The 23,335-nt window shown below is 45.8% G+C and overlaps 1 protein-coding gene across 1 annotated transcript in view; it reads right to left on the bottom strand.

Moving 5' to 3' along the window:
• Nucleotides 1-595: 595 nt before the first annotated feature.
• Nucleotides 596-23,335, bottom strand: part of LOC120065937 (unconventional myosin-Vc-like) — a 74,231-nt gene continuing 51,491 nt past the window's right edge. Inside the window, exons 19-38 of the mRNA XM_039016979.1 lie at nucleotides 21,917-22,128; nucleotides 18,072-18,237; nucleotides 17,586-17,732; nucleotides 16,598-16,856; nucleotides 15,409-15,472; nucleotides 14,216-14,443; nucleotides 12,873-12,953; nucleotides 11,777-12,051; nucleotides 11,475-11,538; nucleotides 11,029-11,185; nucleotides 7,839-7,923; nucleotides 7,643-7,741; nucleotides 6,685-6,839; nucleotides 6,394-6,483; nucleotides 6,070-6,220; nucleotides 4,788-4,975; nucleotides 4,098-4,195; nucleotides 2,417-2,594; nucleotides 1,784-1,864; nucleotides 596-1,606 (exon numbers count right to left, since the gene is read on the bottom strand). Coding sequence (XP_038872907.1) covers nucleotides 1,451-1,606; nucleotides 1,784-1,864; nucleotides 2,417-2,594; nucleotides 4,098-4,195; nucleotides 4,788-4,975; nucleotides 6,070-6,220; nucleotides 6,394-6,483; nucleotides 6,685-6,839; nucleotides 7,643-7,741; nucleotides 7,839-7,923; nucleotides 11,029-11,185; nucleotides 11,475-11,538; nucleotides 11,777-12,051; nucleotides 12,873-12,953; nucleotides 14,216-14,443; nucleotides 15,409-15,472; nucleotides 16,598-16,856; nucleotides 17,586-17,732; nucleotides 18,072-18,237; nucleotides 21,917-22,128 — 2,934 coding nt within the window. The 3' untranslated portion in view covers nucleotides 596-1,450. The remainder of the gene's footprint in view (nucleotides 1,607-1,783; nucleotides 1,865-2,416; nucleotides 2,595-4,097; nucleotides 4,196-4,787; nucleotides 4,976-6,069; nucleotides 6,221-6,393; nucleotides 6,484-6,684; nucleotides 6,840-7,642; nucleotides 7,742-7,838; nucleotides 7,924-11,028; nucleotides 11,186-11,474; nucleotides 11,539-11,776; nucleotides 12,052-12,872; nucleotides 12,954-14,215; nucleotides 14,444-15,408; nucleotides 15,473-16,597; nucleotides 16,857-17,585; nucleotides 17,733-18,071; nucleotides 18,238-21,916; nucleotides 22,129-23,335) is intronic.

Here is a 23,335-nt window from a genome sequence, read left to right on the forward strand (position 1 = left end):
AGTAAGGTTTGTCACTATACTACCAAGCATGTCTCATCTCATCTAGTTGAGAAGGTTTGTCACTATACTACCAAGCATGTCTCATCTCATCTAGTTGAGAAGGTTTGTCACTATACTACCAAGCATGTCTCATCTCATCTAGCTGAGAAGGTTTGTCACTATACTACCAAGCATGTCTCATCTCATCCAGCTGAGAAGGTTTGTCACTATACTACCAAGCATGTCTCATCTCATCTAGTTGAGAAGGTTTGTCACTATACTACCAAGCATGTCTCATCTCATCTAGTTGAGAAGTAAGGTTTGTCACTATACTACCAAGCATGTCTCATCTCATCTCGCTGAGAAGGTTTGTCACTATACTACCAAGCATGTCTCATCTCATCTAGTTGAGAAGGTTTGTCACTATACTACCAAGCATGTCTCATCTCATCTAGCTGAGAAGGTTTGTCACTATACTACCAAGCATGTCTCATCTCATCTAGCTGAGAAGGTTTGTCACTATACTACCAAGCATGTCTCATCTCATCTAGCTGAGAAGTAAGGTTTGTCACTATACTACCAAGCATGTCTCATCTCATCTAGCTGAGAAGGTTTGTCACTATACTACCAAGCATGTCTCATCTCATCTAGTTGAGAAGGTTTGTCACTATACTACCAAGCATGTCTCATCTCATCTAGCTGAGAAGTAAGGTTTGTCACTATACTACCAAGCATGTCTCATCTCATCTAGCTGAGAAGTAAGGTTTGTCACTATACTACCAAGCATGTCTCATCTCATCTAGCTGAGAAGTAAGGTTTGTCACTATACTACCAAGCATGTCTCATCTCATCTAGCTGAGAAGTAAGGTTTGTCACTATACTACCAAGCATGTCTCATCTCATCTAGCTGAGAAGTAAGGTTTGTCACTATACTACCAAGCATGTCTCATCTCATCCAGCTGAGAAGTAAGGTTTGTCACTATACTACCAAGCATTTAGCTCTGCAACAGCATCTGCATTTACGTCACACATTCATCAGGCATCGGCGTAATATTTCTTATCAAAACTGTATTACGAGTGTAAATGAAAACAACTAAATCATTTTTACAAGGCTATTTGGCTACAATGGCAGTTGGTGGCAGCCGAGACACTGGCGGACAGTGGCACCTCACTCCTGCCAGCTTTTCCCCCGTCATCCCTGGGATTCAAACCGGCAACCTTTAGGTTACTGGACCGCTTCTCTAAAGTCAAGGCTACCGCCTCCCCCAGAGGTCAGGGGTTAGACCCTGGTGATGAAGCCCAGTCTGAGGCTGGATGGCAGTTGTAGTAGCTCCAGGGCCTGAGAGGATGGGGTGAAGGGGTCAGAGGTCAGGGGTTAGACCCTGGTGATGAAGCCCAGTCTGAGGCTGGATGGCAGTTGTAGTAGCTCCAGGGCCTGAGAGGACGGGGTGAAGGGGTCAGAGGTCAGGGGTTAGACCCTGGTGATGAAGCCCAGTCTGAGGCTGGATGGCAGTTGTAGTAGCTCCAGGGCCTGAGAGGACGGGGTGAAGGGGAAGGTGACCTGGAAACGATACTGAGTGTCTAGCATCAGCTGGGAGGATCCCCCCTCACGGTCCTGGAGCAAGCCCTAGGGGACAAGGGAAATACATTCATTTCCTAAATTTAGTTCATTGAAATGGTTTTTGGATTGTCTTGAATTTCCATATACTGGAACTGCTGTGATTAAAATAATTTCATAATAAATTCAGGTGCACATGATCCTTGTCACATGATCCGAGATGGGGGATGCACATTTACACCTTACCTGAACTTTGCGGACAAACGACGGCGCCACCCGTTTCTCAAAATCATCAATGGGAGTGTAAGAATTCAGAATCTTGACAATCTAGAACAGGACAATAAACAAGGTTCTGTCTGTGATACTGAGTAATATTCACAAAAAAACAGTCAATCTAAAGTACTGCCCGTGGTTAGTATCTGTAAGGATACGGTACAACATTTTGTTAGCTTCTTGTCAAAGTATTATGGGTAATGTAGCATAGCAAGAACCATCAATTAGATTCAGCCATGGGACGATCCTTTCTTGAGCGGATCGTCGGGGGACCGGAACATAACTACTAATAATTTACAGACTTCAAATTGACGGCAAGAAATACACAAACAGATATAATATTTCACAAAAATAATTTCAAACGTTGTATACAAATCACATCTCTCTATTACGAGTGGGAATACTTGGGAACAGATTTCCCAAATTAAAATCACTTGGAGCTGATTTCCTGGTGCTTTTACAGTGTTTATTGTCCAACAATAAAATGTTTAAAAAAACAACATATGTATATTTATGTTTGCTCAGAAAACATCGGGAGACCAAATAATACAGGCCGCCAGCAGGCCGCCAGTTGGGGAACCCCTGTAGTACATCATCCTTCAGTACCTGTACAGTGTTGAGTTCAGAGCATTGTTCTATGATTTCCTTGGCGTCGTCATCAGTGGTCTTGTTGACCTGCAGCAGCCAGGCAGCCTGACACAGAGGCTTCAGAGTTTCCATGGCACTGGTACCCTGCACAAGGTCCTTCTCCTTCAGCCACTCCTCCAGGTAACTGATGTTACACCTGCAAAACAGGTAGCCTAGCGGTTAAGGAGCGTTCGGCCAGTAAACGAAAGGTCGCTGGTTCCAATCACCTGGAAAACAAACAGGTAACTGATGTTACACCCGAAAACATGTTGCTACGTTACCTACAGTAACATACAGACAGGTACCTGAAACATGTTGCTACGTTACCTACAGTAACATACAGACAGGTACCTGAAACATGTTGCTACGTTACCTACAGTAACATACAGACAGGTACCTGAAACATGTTGCTACGTTACCTACAGTAACATACAGACAGGTACCTGAAACATGTTGCTACGTTACCTACGGCAACATACAGACAGGTACCTGAAACATGTTGCTACGTTACCTACGGCAACATACAGACAGGTACCTGAAACATGTTGCTACGTTACCTACGGCAACATACAGACAGGTACCTGAAACATGTTGCTACGTTACCTACGGCAACATACAGACAGGTACCTGAAACATGTTGCTACGTTACCTACGGCAACATACAGACAGGTACCTGAAACATGTTGCTACGTTACCTACGGCAACATACAGACAGGTACCTGAAACATGTTGCTACGTTACCTACGGCAACATACAGACAGGTACCTGAAACATGTTGTTACGTTACCTACAGTAACATACAGACAGGTACCTGAAACATGTTGCTACGTTACCTACGGCAACATACAGACAGGTACCTGAAACATGTTGCTACGTTACCTACGGCAACATACAGACAGGTACCTGAAACATGTTGCTACGTTACCTACAGTAACATACAGACAGGTACCTGAAACATGTTGCTACGTTACCTACGGCAACATACAGACAGGTACCTGAAACATGTTGCTACGTTACCTACAGTAACATACAGACAGGTACCTGAAACATGTTGCTACGTTACCTACGGCAACATACAGACAGGTACCTGAAACATGTTGCTACGTTACCTACGGCAACATACAGACAGGTACCTGAAACATGTTGCTACGTTACCTACGGCAACATACAGACAGGTACCTGAAACATGTTGCTACGTTACCTACAGTAACATACAGACAGGTACCTGAAACATGTTGCTACGTTACCTACGGCAACATACAGACAGGTACCTGAAACATGTTGCTACGTTACCTACAGTAACATACAGACAGGTACCTGAAACATGTTGCTACGTTACCTACGGCAACATACAGACAGGTACCTGAAACATGTTGCTACGTTACCTACAGTAACATACAGACAGGTACCTGAAACATGTTGCTACGTTACCTACAGTAACATACAGACAGGTACCTGAAACATGTTGCTACGTTACCTACGGCAACATACAGACAGGTACCTGAAACATGTTGCTACGTTACCTACAGTAACATACAGACAGGTACCTGAAACATGTTGCCACGTTTAACATACGTTGTAGGAACTTTCACTGTTTGCTGGGGAGGATTTAACTTTCCATCTCTTCCTCTGTTTCGTCTTGTTCATCACACACACCTACCTGATCTGCATGCCCTTCCTACAGGAGCACATGTCTTTGCGTAGCAGGATGTTGTTGAGTGTGGCCGCACCCACCAGGAAGAAAGTCTGTTTCACAGCCTGTTGGGACAACACAGGGTCAGACACAAACACAGGGTCAGACACAAACACAGGTAGATGTTGGACAACACAGGGTCAGACACAAACACAGGTAGATGTTGGACAACACAGGGTCAGACACAAACACAGGGTCAGACACAAACACAGGTAGATGTTGGGACAACACAGGTAGATGTTGGACAACACAGGGTCAGACACAAACACAGGTAGATGTTGGGACAACACAGGTAGATGTTGGGACAACACAGGTAGATGTTGGGACAACACAGGGTCAGACACAAACACAGGTAGATGTTGGGACAACACAGGGTCAGACACAAACACAGGTAGATGTTGGGACAACACAGGTAGATGTTGGGACAACACAGGGTCAGACACAAACACAGGGTCAGACACAAACACAGGTAGATGTGATTAATATAACCTGAAAATCATAGAGGTCCAAGAATCGATACCTGTGCATCCCCACAATTGATCCCAAGAGGGAGTTTACTCCTTTCCCCTACAGCCCCCTGACACCCCCCCCCCCCCCCCCCCCCCCACCTGTCTGACCCCCCCATCTCCTACCTGTCTGACCCCCCCCATCTCCTACCTGTCTGACCAACCCCTCCTCCATGCCGTGCTGACTCATAGTGCTGTGGTACAGACTGAGCTGCTGGAGGAGAGAAGAGATGGTGTAGACCTCCTGGTCCTCATAGATACTGCTGGATCGCTTACGGAAGCCTGTAGGCTTCATACTAGAGATTCCCTGGAGACTCTCATGTTCCAGCATACCAGGAACTGGAGGAAACAGACACGCACTCTTTACGTAGAACAGGTACTGTATGCATGTGTGAATAAATGAAAACCTTTATTGCCCTTTTTAACCTTTATATAACAATAGTTTCTTGGATTTCTAAAAATATTAAATGGAAAGTGACTACCAATGTATGTATCATATCAACGTACAGTACCATTCTACATTGTAGAATAATAGTGAAGACATCAAAACTATGAAATAACACATATGGAATCATGTAGTAACCAAAAAAAAGTGTTAAATAAATCAAAACATATTTTAGATTCTTCAAAGTTGCCACCATTTGCCTTGATGACAGCTTTGCACACTCTTGGCATTCTCTCAACCATCTTCATGAGGTAGTCACCTGGAATACATTTAAATGAACAGGTGTGCCTTGTTAAAAATTAATTTGTGGAATTTCTTTCAACTGTTCAGAGGAGACTGCATGAATCAGGCCTTCGTGGTCGAATTGCTGCAAAGAAACCACTACTAAAGGACACCAATAATAAGAAGAGACTTGCTTGGGCCAAGAAACACGAGCAATGGACATTAGACCGGTGGAAATCGGTCTGATGAGTCCAAATTAGAGATTTTTGGATCCAACCGCCGTGTCTTTGTGAGACGCAGAGTAGGTGAATGGATGATCTCTGCATGTGTGGTTCCCACCGTGAAGCATGGAGGTGTGATGGTGTGTTTTGCTGGTGACACTGTCAGTGATTTATTTAGAATTCAAGGCACACTTAACCAGCATGGCTACCACAGCATTCTGCAGCGATACGCCATCCCATCTGGTTTGCGCTTAGTGGGACAAACCCCCTCCTACTACCTGTAGGAATGCCAAAAGTGTGCAAAGCTGTCAACAAGGCAAAGGGTGGCTACTTTGAAGAATCTAAAATAAATGTTGATTTGTTTAACACTTTTTTGTTTACTACATGATTCCATATGTGTTATTTCATAGTGTTGATGTCTTCATTATTAATCTACAATGTAGAAAATAGTAGAAAAAGAAAGAAAAAAAAACCCTGGAATGAGTAGGTGTGTCGAAACGTTTGACTGGTAGTGCACATCGTGTTATGTTATGAGAGTAACCTACCGATCATAGGTATAAGGGTCTTCTCCATGACAGATATAAAGTGGTGATAGATACGGATGGCCAGATCACTGAAGATCTGTCTGTGTTCAGACAAGTCAAAGTTCTGCAAGCAGTTCTTATTCTGACGCGGACTGTTCTGTTTCATAAACTCCTGTGGAAAAAAATGTGGGATAAAAATGAAACAATTTTATTATAATAATAACAGATCTTTCGGTCAGAGTATTACTATGCTATATGAAACAACATATGGACTGGTACATTCTCTGTGGATAGAATCCCTGATGGTGTGCAGTATAAAAAAAAAATGGTAGGGGATAATCCTACCTCCTCTCCACTGTACTGCTTCAGACAGTTCAACATGTGGTACATGTTGGAGAGCCAGAATGACAGCAATTCAAAGTCTGCTTGGTGATCCTGAGAAAAGGTAAACAAATGACAACAACATAAAAACAACAAAAATCCTGAGAACATCTGCATTTGAATGTAAACAAGGTCATTCATTCCCGCCAGGGACAAAAGAAGAAGAGCTTACAAGTGAGTGGGCCTGTTATGAGTTTTTTTTCCAGTGTCGTATGAAGAACTATGAGATGCAGAACAGGAACTGACTCAGCTTACCGTGACGACCTTCTTAACACCGCTGATTATGGCGTTCATGAGAGACTTGAGCTTGGCTCCGTCGTTGAGGTAGTCAGCATGGCGGACACACATGAAGAGAAGCTGGGCGGCCATGTTGGGGATCATGTTGACCACCACACCCCTGGGTTTCAGGTCTGCAAACATAGGACAGTTACAAACATGGGCCAGATTAACGGATACACATGAAGAGAAGCTGGGCGGCCATGTTGGGGATCATGTTCACCACCACACCCCTGGGTTTCAGGTCTGCAAACATAGGACAGTTACAAACATGGGCCAGATTAACGGATACACATGAAGAGAAGCTGGGCGGCCATGTTGGGGATCATGTTGACCACTACCCCCCTGGGTTTCAGGTCTGCAAACATAGGACAGTTACAAACATGGGCCAGATTAACGGATACATAGGAAGAGAAGCTGGGCGGCCATGTTGGGGATCATGTTGACCACTACCCCCCTGGGTTTCAGGTCTGACAGAGAGCAGAGTGGTAGGACACACAACGGAAAGCTTTTTGCAAAAATATTCATCAAAAAAAAGGGCATTCCTTATTGGACAAGTGCAGGTAGTCCCTCCCTGTTTCAGTCTTTCTTCCATTTGATGCCTAATGAACACAACCCAGTTACAGATATGAGCCAAACTCTGTATACTGCTGCTGTTGTTTGACATGTCACACTTTCATAGTGAGAACTAGTTGTTAGTTCATCCTCTCAGGTTCGTGTGATCTATTTTCTTAGGCCATGTAGACCTGTGTGGTCATGTGATACTATAAAAAACAGTGTCAACTCCAACAAGAATGGTGACGTTGTTCGTTACCCAGAATGGTGGCGTTGTTCGTTACCCAGAATGGTGACGTTGTTCAGTACCCATAATGGTGACGTTGTTCAGTACCCAGAATGGTGACATGTTCGTTACCCAGAATGGTGACGTGTTCATTACCCAGAATTATGTATTGAATGAGCTTGGGTTCATCCTCCCTCTTGTACTCCAACATCCCGAGGTATTCTTTGGGAATAGTGGGCGCTGGCGTTTGATTGGCTGAGGAAGAAACCCCCCAAAAAACAGGAAATGAGCCGAATATCAAATGTGATAGAATGTACCAGAAGTTTACTTTGTCAGTTCATAATCATGTTACCTTTCTCGGATGTTTGAAGACTCTTCATTTTATTTTGTAGCTTCCTTATCAACCGATCCTTCATGTCGAGCTGTTCTTCAAAGTCCTGCAATAAAATGTAAGTATCACAAGGAGTGACTTACACACACAGTCAGTCACAAACAGTCAGTCAGTCAGTCAGTCAGTCAGTCAGTCAGTCACAAACAGTCAGTCAGTCAGTCACACACACTCAGTCACACACACACAGTCAGTCACAAACAGTCAGTCAGTCACAAACAGTCAGTCAGAAAGTCAGTCAGTCAGTCACAAACAGTCAGTCAGTCACACACAAACAGTCACAAACAGTCAGTCAGAAACAGTCACACACAAACAGTCACAAACAAGTCACACACAAACAGTCACAAACAAGTCACACACAAACAGTCACAAACAAGTCACACACAAACAGTCACAAACAAGTCACACACAAACAGTCACAAACAAGTCACACACAAACAGTCACAAACAAGTCACACACAAAGTCAGTCAGTCAGTCACAAAGTCAGTCAGTCAGTCACAAAGTCAGTCAGTCAGTCACAAAGTCAGTCAGTCAGTCACAAACAGTCAGTCAGTCACAAACAGTCAGTCAGTCAGTCAGTCACAAACAGTCAGTCACACACACACACACACACAGTCAGTCACACACACACACAGTCAGTCACACACACACACACACACAGTCAGTCACACACACACACACACACAGTCAGTCAGTCAGTCACACACACACACAGTCAGTCACACACAGTCAGTCACACACAGTCAGTCACACACAGTCAGTCACACACAGTCACACACAGTCAGTCACACACACACACAGTCAGTCACACACAGTCAGTCACACACACACACACACACACAGTCAGTCAGTCAGTCAGTCACACACACAGTCAGTCAGTCACACACACACTCAGTCACACACACACACACTCAGTCACACACACACACTCAGTCACACACACACACACACACACACTCAGTCACACACACACTCTCACTCAGTCACACACACACACACAGTCAGTCAGTCAGTCAGTCACACACACAGTCAGTCACACACACACAGTCAGTCAGTCAGTCACACACACACAGTCAGTCAGTCAGTCAGTCAGTCACACACAGTCAGTCAGTCAGTCAGTCACACACACAGTCAGTCAGTCAGTCACACACACACACAGTCAGTCAGTCAGTCAGTCACACACACACAGTCAGTCACACACAGTCAGTCAGTCACACACACAGTCAGTCACACACACAGTCAGTCAGTCACACACACAGTCAGTCAGTCAGTCACACACACAGTCAGTCACACACACAGTCAGTCAGTCAGTCAGTCACACACACAGTCAGTCAGTCAGTCACACACACAGTCAGTCACACACACACAGTCAGTCACACACACACACACACACACACACACAGTCAGTCAGTCACACACACACACACACACACACAGTCAGTCACACACACACACACAGTCAGTCACACACACACACACAGTCAGTCACACACACAGTCAGTCACACACACACACACAGTCAGTCACACACACACACAGTCAGTCACACACACACAGTCAGTCAGTCACACACACACACAGTCAGTCAGTCAGTCACACACACACACAGTCAGTCAGTCAGTCACACACACACAGTCAGTCAGTCAGTCACACACACACAGTCAGTCAGTCACACACACACACAGTCAGTCAGTCAGTCAGTCACACACACACACAGTCAGTCAGTCAGTCAGTCACACACACACACAGTCAGTCAGTCAGTCACACACACAGTCAGTCAGTCAGTCAGTCACACACAGTCAGTCAGTCAGTCACACACACACACAGTCAGTCAGTCAGTCACACACACACAGTCAGTCACACACACACAGTCAGTCAGTCACACACACACAGTCAGTCAGTCAGTCAGTCAGTCAGTCACACACACAGTCAGTCAGTCACACACACACAGTCAGTCAGTCACACACACACACAGTCAGTCAGTCAGTCAGTCACACACACAGTCAGTCAGTCAGTCAGTCACACACACAGTCAGTCAGTCAGTCACACACACACACAGTCAGTCAGTCAGTCAGTCACACACACACACAGTCAGTCACACACAGTCAGTCAGTCACACACACAGTCAGTCACACACACAGTCAGTCAGTCACACACACAGTCAGTCACACACACAGTCAGTCAGTCAGTCACACACACAGTCAGTCACACACACAGTCAGTCAGTCAGTCACACACACAGTCAGTCAGTCAGTCACACACACAGTCAGTCACACACACAGTCAGTCACACACACACACACACACACACACACAGTCAGTCACACACACACACACACACACACACAGTCAGTCAGTCACACACACACAGTCAGTCACACACACACACACAGTCAGTCACACACACACACACACAGTCACACACACACACACACAGTCAGTCACACACACACACAGTCAGTCACACACAGTCAGTCAGTCACACACACACAGTCAGTGAGTCACACACACACACACACAGTCAGTGAGTCACACACACACACAGTCAGTCAGTCAGTCACACACACACACAGTCAGTCAGTCACACACACACACAGTCAGTCAGTCACACACACACACAGTCAGTCAGTCACACACACACACAGTCAGTCAGTCAGTCAGTCACACACACACAGTCAGTCAGTCAGTCACACACACACACACAGTCAGTCAGTCAGTCACACACAGTCAGTCAGTCAGTCACACACACACACAGTCAGTCAGTCAGTCACACACAGTCAGTCAGTCAGTCAGTCACACACACACACAGTCAGTCACACACACAGTCAGTCACACACACAGTCAGTCAGTCAGTCACACACACAGTCAGTCAGTCAGTCAGTCACACACAGTCAGTCACACACACACACACAGTCAGTCAGTCACACACACAGTCAGTCACACACACACAGTCAGTCACACACACACAGTCAGTCACACACACACACACAGTCAGTCACACACACACACACAGTCAGTCACACACACACACAGTCAGTCAGTCACACACACACACACAGTCAGTCAGTCACACACACACACACAGTCAGTCACACACACACACAGTCAGTCACACACACACAGTCAGTCACACACACAGAGTCCCCCCAACACACCATGTTCTCTGCAGTGAGTCGTGATGCCTCCTGAGTGAATCTGGTCTTGGCCTCGGTCTCAGTGTTCTTCTGTCTCCTGAGCACCTCCTCCAGCTCCTCCACCTTCCTCTCCACCTCCTCCTTCTCCCGCTCCACCTGCTCATGCTGCTCCAACAGCCTGAACACAGAGGTTAGGGGGTCAGTTGGGATCAGAATAGTAATGACGGCTAGATTGTGGTCTTGTGTGGTTCGGTTGGTAAGTGTGTGGTGCTAGCATGTCGAGATAGGGGTTGCGGGTTCAATTCCCGTTGGGTTCATTTATATATATACACACACACATATAATACAGATGCATACATACAGTAAATGTATGCACTCACTGTCCTGGAAGTCGCTTTGGATAAAAGCATCTGCAGACAATGGAATATTGTTATATGATTTCAGGGCTTGAGGATATACTACCGTACCTGCGTTGGGAGGCTTCCTCTTCAACATTCATCTGAAGCTTTTTTGACATCTCCTCAATTTTTTCTAACAAAAAAAAAGAAGAAAAAAATACATTTTTAAAAAATGAGATAAATGATTGGAATGACTTCCTGAGTTGACTGGATAACAATGACCCCGAAGTGATGGTGTAGGGTGATGGTGGAGGGTGATGGTGATGGTGTAGGGGTGATGGTGTAGTGGTGATGGTGTAGTGGTGATGGTGTAGTGGTGATGGTGTAGTGGTGATGGTGTAGTGGTGATGGTGTAGGGTGATGGTGTCTACCTGTCATCCCTCTGGCCTGCTCCTCCAGTTGGTCTTCCAGTTCCTGTTTATGTCGTTGTAGCTCTGACACCGTCTGCTTCAGCTCAGGTATGACCATGTTTTCCTGGTTCAGCCTGGTCACTTCCTGGCCGATGCTGTCGTTGACAGACATTTTCTCCTGGAACAGTTTCTGCAGCTGATTGTTTTCGTTCTGCAGGTGTTCCACCTTGAACGTCAGCCCCTCCATCTGGCTGTCGGAGACCTCTTTCTGTTCCTTCTGCTTTCTCTCCAGCACTCTGCCGACAGACAAACAAGTCAGTCACAAACAAACAGTCAGTCACAAACAAACAGTCAGTCACAAACAAACAGTCAGTCTGTCAGACAGACGAACAACACCACCTTAATTCACTAGCCTTGGATGTCAAATGATCCCCGTGTGAAATAGAGATGTCTATTTTATAGACCCTCAATAAGGTTTATTCCTCACAATCGGGGCAGAACGGCCATGTGAATCCTTACAGTAGCAGCAATAACATTATGTCACGCTGCTTTTATCCACCTCCAGCACAGTGAGCACATATACGTTTTTAGGTTTGTGGAGACAGCACAAACAGATCTGGGACCAGTAGGGGGTTTGTGGAGACAGCATAAACAGATCTGGGACCAGTAGGGGGTTTGTGGAGACAGCACAAACAAATCTGGGACCAGTAGGGTTTGTGGAGACAACACAAACAGATCTGGGACCAGTAGGGGGTTTGTGGAGACAACACAAACAGATCTGGGACCAGTAGGGGGTTTGTGGAGACAACACAAACAGATCTGGGACCAGTAGGGGGTTTGTGGAGACAACACAAACAGATCTGGGACCAGTAGGGGTTGTGGAGACAACACAAACAGATCTGGGACCAGTAGGGGTTGTGGAGACAACACAAACAGATCTGGGACCAGCAGGGGGTTTGTGGAGACAACACAAACAGATCTGGGACCAGTAGGGGGTTTGTGGAGACAACACAAACAAATCTGGGACCAGTAGGGGGTTTGTGGAGACAACAAACAGATCTGGGACCAGGTTAATGTAGAGATCCAGAGTAGATGGGAAAAACCAAACGTGTCAGACCTGGTAGCTTTCTGCAGCCCATCAAAAGCCGTCAACAGATCCCCGGCTTCATATATCTGGTCAGGCCCATCGGAGGTCAACCTTTTAACAAAAAAAAACGTGTAAACTGGATTGAACCCATCATTGTCCCAAATATGTATAGAGAATAATATAGTTACATATGTATAGAAATTACACTACCTGGAAATGACCTCTTCTTCCATCACGCCACCAAGAAGTTGTCTTGTAATCACACTCATCTTAGCTGTAGGAAAAGAGTCAAACAGTCATGGCCTGAACAGTCGGACCCTGAACCACCCTGGACTGGGCCGGACCTGAACCACCCTGTACTGGACCGGACCTGAACCACCCTGTACTGGACCGGACCTGAACCACCCTGTACTGGACCGGACCTGAACCACACTGGACCTGACCTGAACCACCCTGTACCTGAACCACACTGTACTGGACCTGACCCACACTGTACTGGACCTGACCCACACTGTACTGGACCGGACCTGACCCACACTGTACTGGACCGGACCTGACCCACACTGTACTGGACCGGACCTGACCCACACTGTACTGGACCGGACCTGACCCACACTGTACTGGACCGGACCTGACCCACACTGTACTGGACCGGACCTGACCCACACTGTACTGGACCGGACCTGAACCACACTGTACTGGACCTGAACCACACTGTACTGGACCTGAACCACACTGTACTGGACCGGACCTGAACCACACTGTACTGGACCGGACCTGAACCACACTGTACTGGACCGGACCTGAACCATACTGTACTGGACCGGACCTGAACCATACTGTACTGGACCGGACCTGAACCATACTGTACTGGACCGGACCTAAACCACACTGGACCGGACCTAAACCACACTGGACCGGACCTAAACCACACTGGACCTATACCACACTGGACCTATACCACACTGGACTGGCTCGGATATTTTCTTTTCACATTGTCCTTTCCACTGCATCAGCAACTACGGTGGATGGGTAGCCAGGCCAGTATAGGGCACAGTAGTGTGAATTAACCCGCAGAGTAGATGTACCTATCGCTTCTTCTGACTGCCCCTTCATTCTCCGGTCCAGATCATCTCTCTGGGTTTGGAGGTTATGAAGATCCTTCCGTAACTCAGGTATGACCTTGGAAGAGGAAAATCAATCACTGAACTAACCAACCAACCAACACATTCATCCATCCATCCATCAATACATCAGTCAAGTAATCCTTCACCCTTTGAACCTCACCTTGACGTGCTTGGTGAGCTGTACGACCAATGACCTTTGAACCTCACCTCGACGTGCTTGGTGAGCTGTACGACCAATGACCTCACCTTGACGTGCTTGGTGAGCTGTATGACCAATGACCTTTGAACCTCACCTTGACGTGCTTGGTGAGCTGTATGACCTGGTCCTGTAGATCAGTGTTGACCTGCGCCCCCTCCTCCGTCTGTCTCTGCAGGCGGACTCTCTCCTCCTTCAATCTCCTGTTCTCCTCCCTCAGAACCTCCACCTCCTTCTCATGGTCCTCCTTCTGCAGGTCAAGGTTGTTCTCTGCAATCCTGAGAAACTAAACTAGATCAATCTTGTGTCCTTTTCACAACACTGGACCTGACCCATACTGGACCATGACCTGACCATTACTAGACTGGACCTGACCATTACTAGACTGGACCTGACCCATACTGGACCTGACCATTACTAGACTGGACCTGACCCATACTGGACCTGACCATTACTAGACTGGACCTGAACCATACTGGACCTGACCATTACTAGACTGGACCTGAACCATACTGGACCTGACCATTACTAGACTGGACCATGACCCATACTGGACCATGACCCATACTGGACCTGACCATTGCTAGACTGGACCTGACCCATACTGGACCTGACCCATACTGGACCTGACCCATACTATACTGGACATGACCATTACTAGACTGGACCTGAACCATACTGGACCTGACCATTACTAGACTGGACCTGACCATTACTAGACTGGACCTGACCCATACTGGACCTGACCATTACTAGACTGGACCTGACCATTACTAGACTGGACCTGACCATTACTAGACTGGACCTGACCATTACTAGACTGGACCATTACTAGACTGGACCTGACCATTACTAGACTGGACCATTACTAGACTGGACCTGACCATTACTAGACTGGACCTGACCATTACTAGACTGGACCTGACCATTACTAGACTGGACCTGACCATTACTAGACTGGACCTGACCCATACTGGACTGGACCTGACCCATACTGGACCTGAACCATTACTAGACTGGACCTGAACCATACTGGACCTGACCATTATTAGACTAGACCTGACCCATACTGGACTGGCTCAGATATTCCCCCTTCACACCATTCTGTCCAGAACTGTTCCTGCTACTATGGTGGATGAGTAACCAGGCCAGCCCAGTAAGGCTTAGCTTGGTTTAGCTCGGCTCAGAAGTAAAAAATAAAAAAATAAAAAAAGAAGGTATAGGTACAGGAAGTAACTCTTACTTCCTCAATCTTTCTTCTCGTTCCAAATCTTCTTTCAGAGTTGTCTTGATTTGATCGAAGCTGTCTAGAAATGAAGTGAAACACAGTATAAATGACTATAACTGGATAATATTCTGGACCCATACTAGTAGTTTTGGGTGATGTCAACCTCTGTCCAATCGTGATTAAGTACCCATAAAACATGGTGATATAAGATGGTATCGGCCCTTTTTGGCAAGAATTTAACATTTTAAAAAAGACCGCTAGCGCGAGCTCACATGCTCCGGAAGGGACGAGAGGATTCATGACTAAATATATTTTGGAGCTAACTCATTTTTTAGTCGCCTCTGTTGGAGCTGTGGCACGAAAGAGAGGTGTGTGTGTGTCCCGACGCGCATGTGACAGTCAAGAAGCCTCCCTGGCTGTGTGTCGTGTGATGGGTTGTAAAATCATCAAGGGCCCGGCTGCAGAGCACATAACTCTGCTGTCCCCCACAACTGGCTGATTATTAATATTTATTCAAATTTGTAGGTCTAGACTTCTATATTTGTAGGTAGGTTGTAGCCTACCTTGTTAAATAAAGGTAAAATAAAAAATATATAATAAAATACACTAAGCTTTGCTCAACTGTAAGTTTTGTTAAAAAAAAATGCTTGTTCAATTGTTCTCTTGCTATTGGTTGTTCTACTTGTCATTATTACCGTCAGCCTATTATGTACTAGCTTATTCAAAATAATTTCAAACTGTCTGATAAATGTTTGATCATGAAGTCATATATCCAAATGGAGGGGGGAAAAAAATACAAAATGAGGCTTTTAAAATAGAGTGTACGCTATATGACCAAGATCATCCGACATTGAGAGAGAATTTTTCTTTCTTTTTCTGACTGGACATTTGGCGCTACTCTTGCATTCTGTAAATTGTTTATAACATATTTATTGAAGCTCTTTACTACGTGCTGCCAGTCAAGTTGAAATAGGCTATATCACATCACGATGTCGTCACCATCGACGAGGGCTGTTAATTATCTTCGATATCCGACACTATCGAAATATCGCCCGATCCTAATCCATAGCAACGGTTTTATCCAGCTCGGTGGACCAGGATCATATACGCCACTTCAATCCTGAACTAGACTACAGACCACCTTTTTTATTTAAATGGAGGTTTAAAAAGAGAACAATCTGAGCCATCATTTCCTTCCTCTTACCTTTCATCTCTGTTGCTGTATCTGCAAGCTTCTTTTCCAAGTCCTGCTTTTCCACGATGAACATGTCTTTTTCCTGTTGAAGCTGGGCGATCGTCTTGGCGGCGTCCTCCTTGCTCTTCTTCTCTCGCTCCTCTAGCGAAGCCTTCTCAGTGGCCGATTTCCCCAGCTGGGCCTCCAGACCGTGCAGCTTGTCGAGACCTTGGGCGTGAGCACCGGCCAGACTTGTCAGCCTCTCGAGCAACCCACGGTTCTCTTTGCCCTGGAAGGACAGACATCAACAAAGAAATGCTATACCGTGGTGTTTCTTGACCACATGAGTTGAGTGACTAAACCCGACGGTCTAGTCAGAGATCATGAGCTGAGACTAAGACCCAGACCAGGAAATTCATCCCAGGCCAGAACAAGGTCCTGGTCTCAACCGGCATCAGTGTGTTAGCTTAGCATAAAGCGCTGCCTCCCTGAACATGCCTCTGACCGGGCTTGAACCAGGGTCCTCTACCTCGCCAACACACGTGACCTCCCGCTTGACAACGTATGAACCGATTGAGCTATACAAAAAAATACCAGTTAGCTGGCTCCATCTGCTACATTTCAAGTTAGCTGTGGAGTGAGTTTACAGTACGTTCTCTGTTACACCAACACAAGATAGACTCCACCTCACTAACCCCAAATTTTCCAACAAGACTCCACCTCACTAACCCCACCCCTTCTAACAAGACTCCACCTCACTAACCCCACCTCCTCCAACAAGACTCCACCTCACCAACCCCACCTCTTCCAACAAGACCCCACCTCACTAACCCCACCTCGTCCAACAAGACTCCCCCCCACCCCTTCCAACAAGACTCCACCTCACTAACCCCACCTCCTCCAACAAGACTCCACCTCACTAACCCCACCTCCTCCAACAAGACTCCACCTCACTAACCCCACCTCTTCCAGGTCAGTTTTGTACTGTTTTTTGGGGGGGGGGGGGGGACATTCTAACCTGATCCTCCAGTTTCTTCCGGAGCTGCTGGCACCTGTAGGAGAGCTGCACGTTGTGTACCAGGCGACGCAGGGTCTGGAAGCGTCTCCTGGCCAGCCATGCCCGGGCATACTTCTGTAAGATTAGTGCTTTCTGCACCTCCACCATCTGAGAGTTTACACACAGAGACGCATTAATAAAAACAAGACATGCACACAGACTACTGACATCTAGTCCAATTCCCCATGCGGTCTCAGTTGGTAGATCATTTTTATTTAACCTTTATTTAACTAGGCAGGTCAGTGAAGAACAGATTCTTATTTTCAATGACGGCCTAACTGCCTTGTTCAGAACAACAGATTTGTACCTGGTCAGCTCGGGGATTCGAACTTGCAACCTTTCGATTACTAGTCCAATGCTCTAACCACTAGGCTACGCTGCCGCCCCCATAATGTGCTGATAGCTACAGCCAAATGAAACCTATTCAGATAGGACACGGCACAATACCTTTTTATAGCGTTTCCTGGCGATCCAGCCTCTAGTGAAGGCTTGGATGATGATAGTGGAGGACCGGACAATTCTATAGATCTGTCTGGTTAAATAACCTCTCCAATACCGCTGAATGACCACAACAGCCCAGCCCTGCTTCAACGCTGCAGCCGTCACCGATTTACTAGAGAGAGACGGGGAGAGACGATCACGATCCTTCTAATACTGATCTCAAAATTCCCACAATGCCAAGGAGGAAGGGTGAAAAGAAGATGAGGCTAACAGCGTGTGATAACTACCATCTTGTGTGGATTGGGGTGATCAGTCCTTGGTTCCAAATATTGGGGAAGATGACTGAGCTGAGGATGATGTTAAAAGAGTTTGGATTCTGAGTCTGTATATTTGATCATTTCATTGAGGATACCATCAACGTCACAGGCCTTTTTGGGTTGGAGGGTTTATATTTTGTCCTGTAGTTCATTCAATGTAATTGGAGAATCTAGTGGGTTCTGGTCATCTTTAATAGTTGATTCTAAGATTTGTAATTGATCATATATATGTTTTTGCTGTTTGTTCTTTGTTATAGAGCCAAAAATATTGGAGAAGTGGTTTACCCATACTTCTCCATTTTGGATAGATAACTCTTCGTGTTGTTGTTTGTTTAGTGTTTTCCAATTTTCCCTGAAGTGGTTAGATTCTATGGATTCTTCAATTACATTGAGCTGATTTCTGACGTGCTGTTCCTTCTTTTTCCGTAGTGTATTTCTGTGTTGTTTTAGTGATTCACCATAGTGAAGGCCAAGGCTCAGGTTTTCTGGTTCTGTGTTTTTGGTTGGACAGGTTTCTCAATTTCTTTCTTAGGTTTTTACATTCTTCATCAAACCATTTGTCATTGTTGTTAATTTTCTTAGGTTGTCTGCTTTAAATATTTTGATTTGATAGGGAAGCTGAAAGGTCAAATACACGGTTTAGTCTTTCTACTGCCAAGTTTACACCTTCACTATTACAGTGAAATGTTTTGTCCAGGAAGTTGTCTAAAAGGGATTGAATTTGTTGTTGCCTAATTGTTTTTTGGTAGGTTTCCACACTACATTCCTTCCAACTATACAGTAGCATTTCTTAATATTATTCAGTTCCTTTGGCTTTGATGCCTCAAGATTGAGTATTGCTCTGTTCAGGTAGACTAATTTAGCTGTGATCTGATAGGGGTGTTAGTGGGCGGACTGAATGCTCTGAGAGACTCGGAGTTGAGGTTATTGATAAAGTAATCTACAGTACTACTGCCAAGGGATGAGCTGTTGGTGTACCTACCATAGGAGTCTCCTCGAAGCCTACCATTGACTATGTACGGACCTATCTGACAGAGCTGCATGAGTTGTGATCTATTTTTGTTGGTTGTTTTGTCATAGTTGTGTCTCGGGGGGCATAATTGAGAGGGAATACTGTCACCTCCAGGTAGGTGTTTGTCCCCCTGTGTGCTGAGGGTGTCAGGTTCTTGTCCAGTTCTGGCAATTAGGTCACCACAGACTAGTACATGTCCCTGGGCCTGGAAATGGTTGATCTCTCCCTCTAGGATGGAGAATCTGTCATCGTTAACCTGTTATGGCTGCAAGGGGCAGTATTGAGTAGCCAGTTAAATCGTGCCCATTTCAAACGGCCTCGTACTCAATTCTTGCTCGTACAATATGCAATATGCTTTTGAATTTCGCGCCCTGCACTTGAGCTGGATGTTGTCATAAGTGTACCGGTGTCGGGCTGCAGCCCAAACAGGTTAAAGTATGGAGATTCTATTGGGGGTATATAGGTAGCACACAGGAGGAAATGTTTCTCTGTTGAGATACTTTCTAGCCAGATGTAAAATGTTCCTGTTTTGACTAATTTAATAGAGTGGGTTAGGTCTGCTCTATACCAAATTAGCATACCCCCCGAGTCTCTTCCCCATTTCACACCTGGTAGTTTGGTGGATGGGACTACCAGCTCTCTGTAACCTAAAGTCCAGCCAGTGGGTCTGTCTCCTTTATACCATGTTTCTTGTAGGATGACTGTATTTCCAATTTATTTGATGAAGTCTGGGTTCTTGCTCTTTAGGCCAAAGACAGATGACCTCAGACCTTGAATATTCCAGGATAAGATAGTAAAAGCTTTGTGTTCCATGGTGTTTAGTGTTGTTTTCGTGTGGTTTAGGACCGTACCAGTACAGTAGGTGTCAGCAGAGCATGTTGAGCATCTGATACATACATTGTATTCGGAAAGTATTCAGACCCCTTCCCTTTTTCAAAAATTTTGTTACAGCATTATTCTAAAGTGGATTAACATTTGTCCTTCATCAATCTACACAATATACCCCACAAAGTGAAAACAGGTTATACATTTTCGCACATTTACTAAAAATAAAAAACAGAAAAACCCTTATTTACATAAGCATACAGACCCTTTGCTATGAGACTCGAAATTGAGCTCAGGTGCATCCTGTTTCCATTGATCATCCTTGAGATGTTTCTACAACTTGATTGGAGTCCACCTGTGGTAAATTCAATTGATTGGACATGATTTGTCTATATAAAAAGGTCCCACAATTGACAGTGCATGTCAGAGCAAAAACTAAAGCCATGAGGACGAAGGAATTGTCCGTAGAGCTCCGAGACACAATTGTGTTGAGGTACAGATCTGGGGAAGGGTACCAAAAAAACTCCTGCAGCATTGAAGGTCCCCAAGAACACAGGGGCCTTCATCATTCTTAAATGGAAGAAGTTTGGAACCACCAAGACTCTTCCTAGAGCTGGCCGCCTGGCCAAACTGAGCAATCGGGGGAAAAGGGTCTGGTCAGGGAGGTGACCAAAAACCCGATGGTCACTGACAGAGCTCCAGAGTTCCTCTTTGGAGATGGGAGAACCTTCCAGAAGGACAACCATCTCTGCAGCACTCCACCAATCAGGCCTTTATGGTAGAGTAGCCAGACGGAAGCCACTCCCCAGTAAAAGGCACATGACAGCCCGCTTGGAGTTTGCCAACAATCACCTAAAGACTCTCAGATAATGAGAAACAAGATTATCTGGTCTGATGAAACCAAGATTGAAATCTTTGGCCTGAATGCCAAACGCCACGTCTGGAGGAAACCTGGCGCCATCCCTACGGTGAGGCATGGTGGTGGCAGTATCATGCTGTGGGGGTGTTTTTCAGTGGCAGGCACTGGGAGACTAGGCAGGATCGAGGGAAAGATGAACAGAGCAAAGCACAGAGAGATCCTTGATGAAAACCTGCTCCAGAGCCCTCAGACCGGGGAGAAGGTTCACCTTCCAAAAGTACAACGACCCTGAGCACACAGCCAAGACAACGCAGGAGTGGCTTCAGTCTCGGAATGTCCTTGAATGGCCCACCCAGAGTCCGGACTTCAACCAGATCGAACGTCTCTGGAGAGACCTGAAAATAGCTGTGCAGCAACGCTCCCCATCCAACCTGACAGCGCTTGAGAGGATCTGCAGAGAAGAATGGGAGAAACTCCCGAAATACAGGTGTGCCAAGCTTGTAGCGTCATACCCAAGAAGACTCGAGGCTGTAATCGCTGCCAAAGGTTCTTCAACAAAGTACTGAGTAAAAGGTCAGAATACTTATGTAACTGTGATATCAGTTTTTTATTTTTAATAAATTAGCAAAAGTATAAAAATGTGTTTTTGCTTTGTCATTATTGGGTGTCGTGTGTAGATTGATGAGGGGAAAATATGAAATTTCACCCATTTTATAATAAGGCTGTAACGTAACAAAATGTGGAAAAGGTTGAGCTGTCTGTCTGTCTGTCTGTCTGTCTGTCTGTCTGTCTGTCTGTCTGTCTGTCTGTCTGTCTGTCGTGGATTCAAGACACTCACCGTATCCGTCTCTGTCCGCGGACGTACTGTTGCAGGATGATGGCCGCCTCCCTCATACGGAGGAACGTCCTCCTGTGTCTCCACCCCCTCACATGCTTCTGGATGGTCACACACGCCCCTCGGAGACGGTCCAATCGCAGCTTCTCCAAGTACGCCACCTGACCCGCTCGGAAGAAGATCTTGGTCCGGCCAAACTTGTACTGGTTGGAGTCCTGGAGGGGAAAGTGGGTGACATCAGACACGTTGGCAAAAGGACCAACATAAAGAAGAGATCGACCTGGACATAAACGCCTCAACAGATTCATCAAGGAGACAGTTCAACGTTGTGTTTTAAGCACAACTCTGCCTTTTAACCTAAAATCATTCATCGATGACAACGGGAGACTTTCAACTAATATTCTAAAGTTAAGAGCACAGATCAGAAGAGTGCTATAAAAGTAAGCAAGGAGACAGGGGAGGAGATCAGAAGAGTGCTATAAAAGTAACCAAGGAGACAGGGGAGGAGATCAGAAGAGTGCTATAAAAGTAACCAAGGAGACAGGGGAGGAGATCAGAAGAGTGCTATAAAAGTAACCAAGGAGACGGGGAAGGAGATCAGAAGAGTGCTATAGAAGTAACCGAGGAGACAGGGGAGGAGATCAGAAGAGTGCTATAAAAGTAACCAAGGAGACAGGGGAGGAGATCAGAAGAGTGCTATAGAAGTAAGCAAGGAGACAGGGGAAGGAGATCAGAAGAGTGCTATAGAAGTAACCAAGGAGACAGGGGAGGAGATCAGAAGAGTGCTATAGAAGTAACCAAGGAGACAGGGGAGGAGATCAGAAGAGTGCTATAAAAGTAACCAAGGAGACGGGGAAGGAGATCAGAAGAGTGCTATAGAAGTAACCGAGGAGACAGGGGAGGAGATCAGAAGAGTGCTATAAAAGTAACCAAGGAGACAGGGGAGGAGATCAGAAGAGTGCTATAGAAGTAAGCAAGGAGACAGGGGAAGGAGATCAGAAGAGTGCTATAGAAGTAACCAAGGAGACAGGGGAGGAGATCAGAAGAGTGCTATAGAAGTAACCAAGGAGACAGGGGAGGAGATCAGAAGAGTGCTATAAAAGTAACCAAGGAGACGGGGAAGGAGATCAGAAGAGTGCTATAAAAGTAACCAAGGAGACAGGGGAGGAGATCAGAAGGGTGCTATAAAAGTAACCAAGGAGACGGAGATCAGAAGAGTGCTATAAAAGTAACCAAGGAGACAGGGGAGGAGATCAGAAGAGTGCTATAAAAGTAACCAAGGAGACGGAGATCAGAAGAGTGCTATAAAAGTAACCAAGGAGACAGGGGAGGAGATCAGAAGGGTGCTATAAAAGTAACCAAGGAGACAGGGGAAGGAGATCAGAAGGGTGCTATAAAAGTAACCAAGGAGACAGGGGAGGA

This window comes from Salvelinus namaycush, chromosome 21, assembly GCF_016432855.1.
Source record: "Salvelinus namaycush isolate Seneca chromosome 21, SaNama_1.0, whole genome shotgun sequence".
In the NCBI taxonomy this organism is placed as follows: domain Eukaryota; kingdom Metazoa; phylum Chordata; class Actinopteri; order Salmoniformes; family Salmonidae; genus Salvelinus; species Salvelinus namaycush.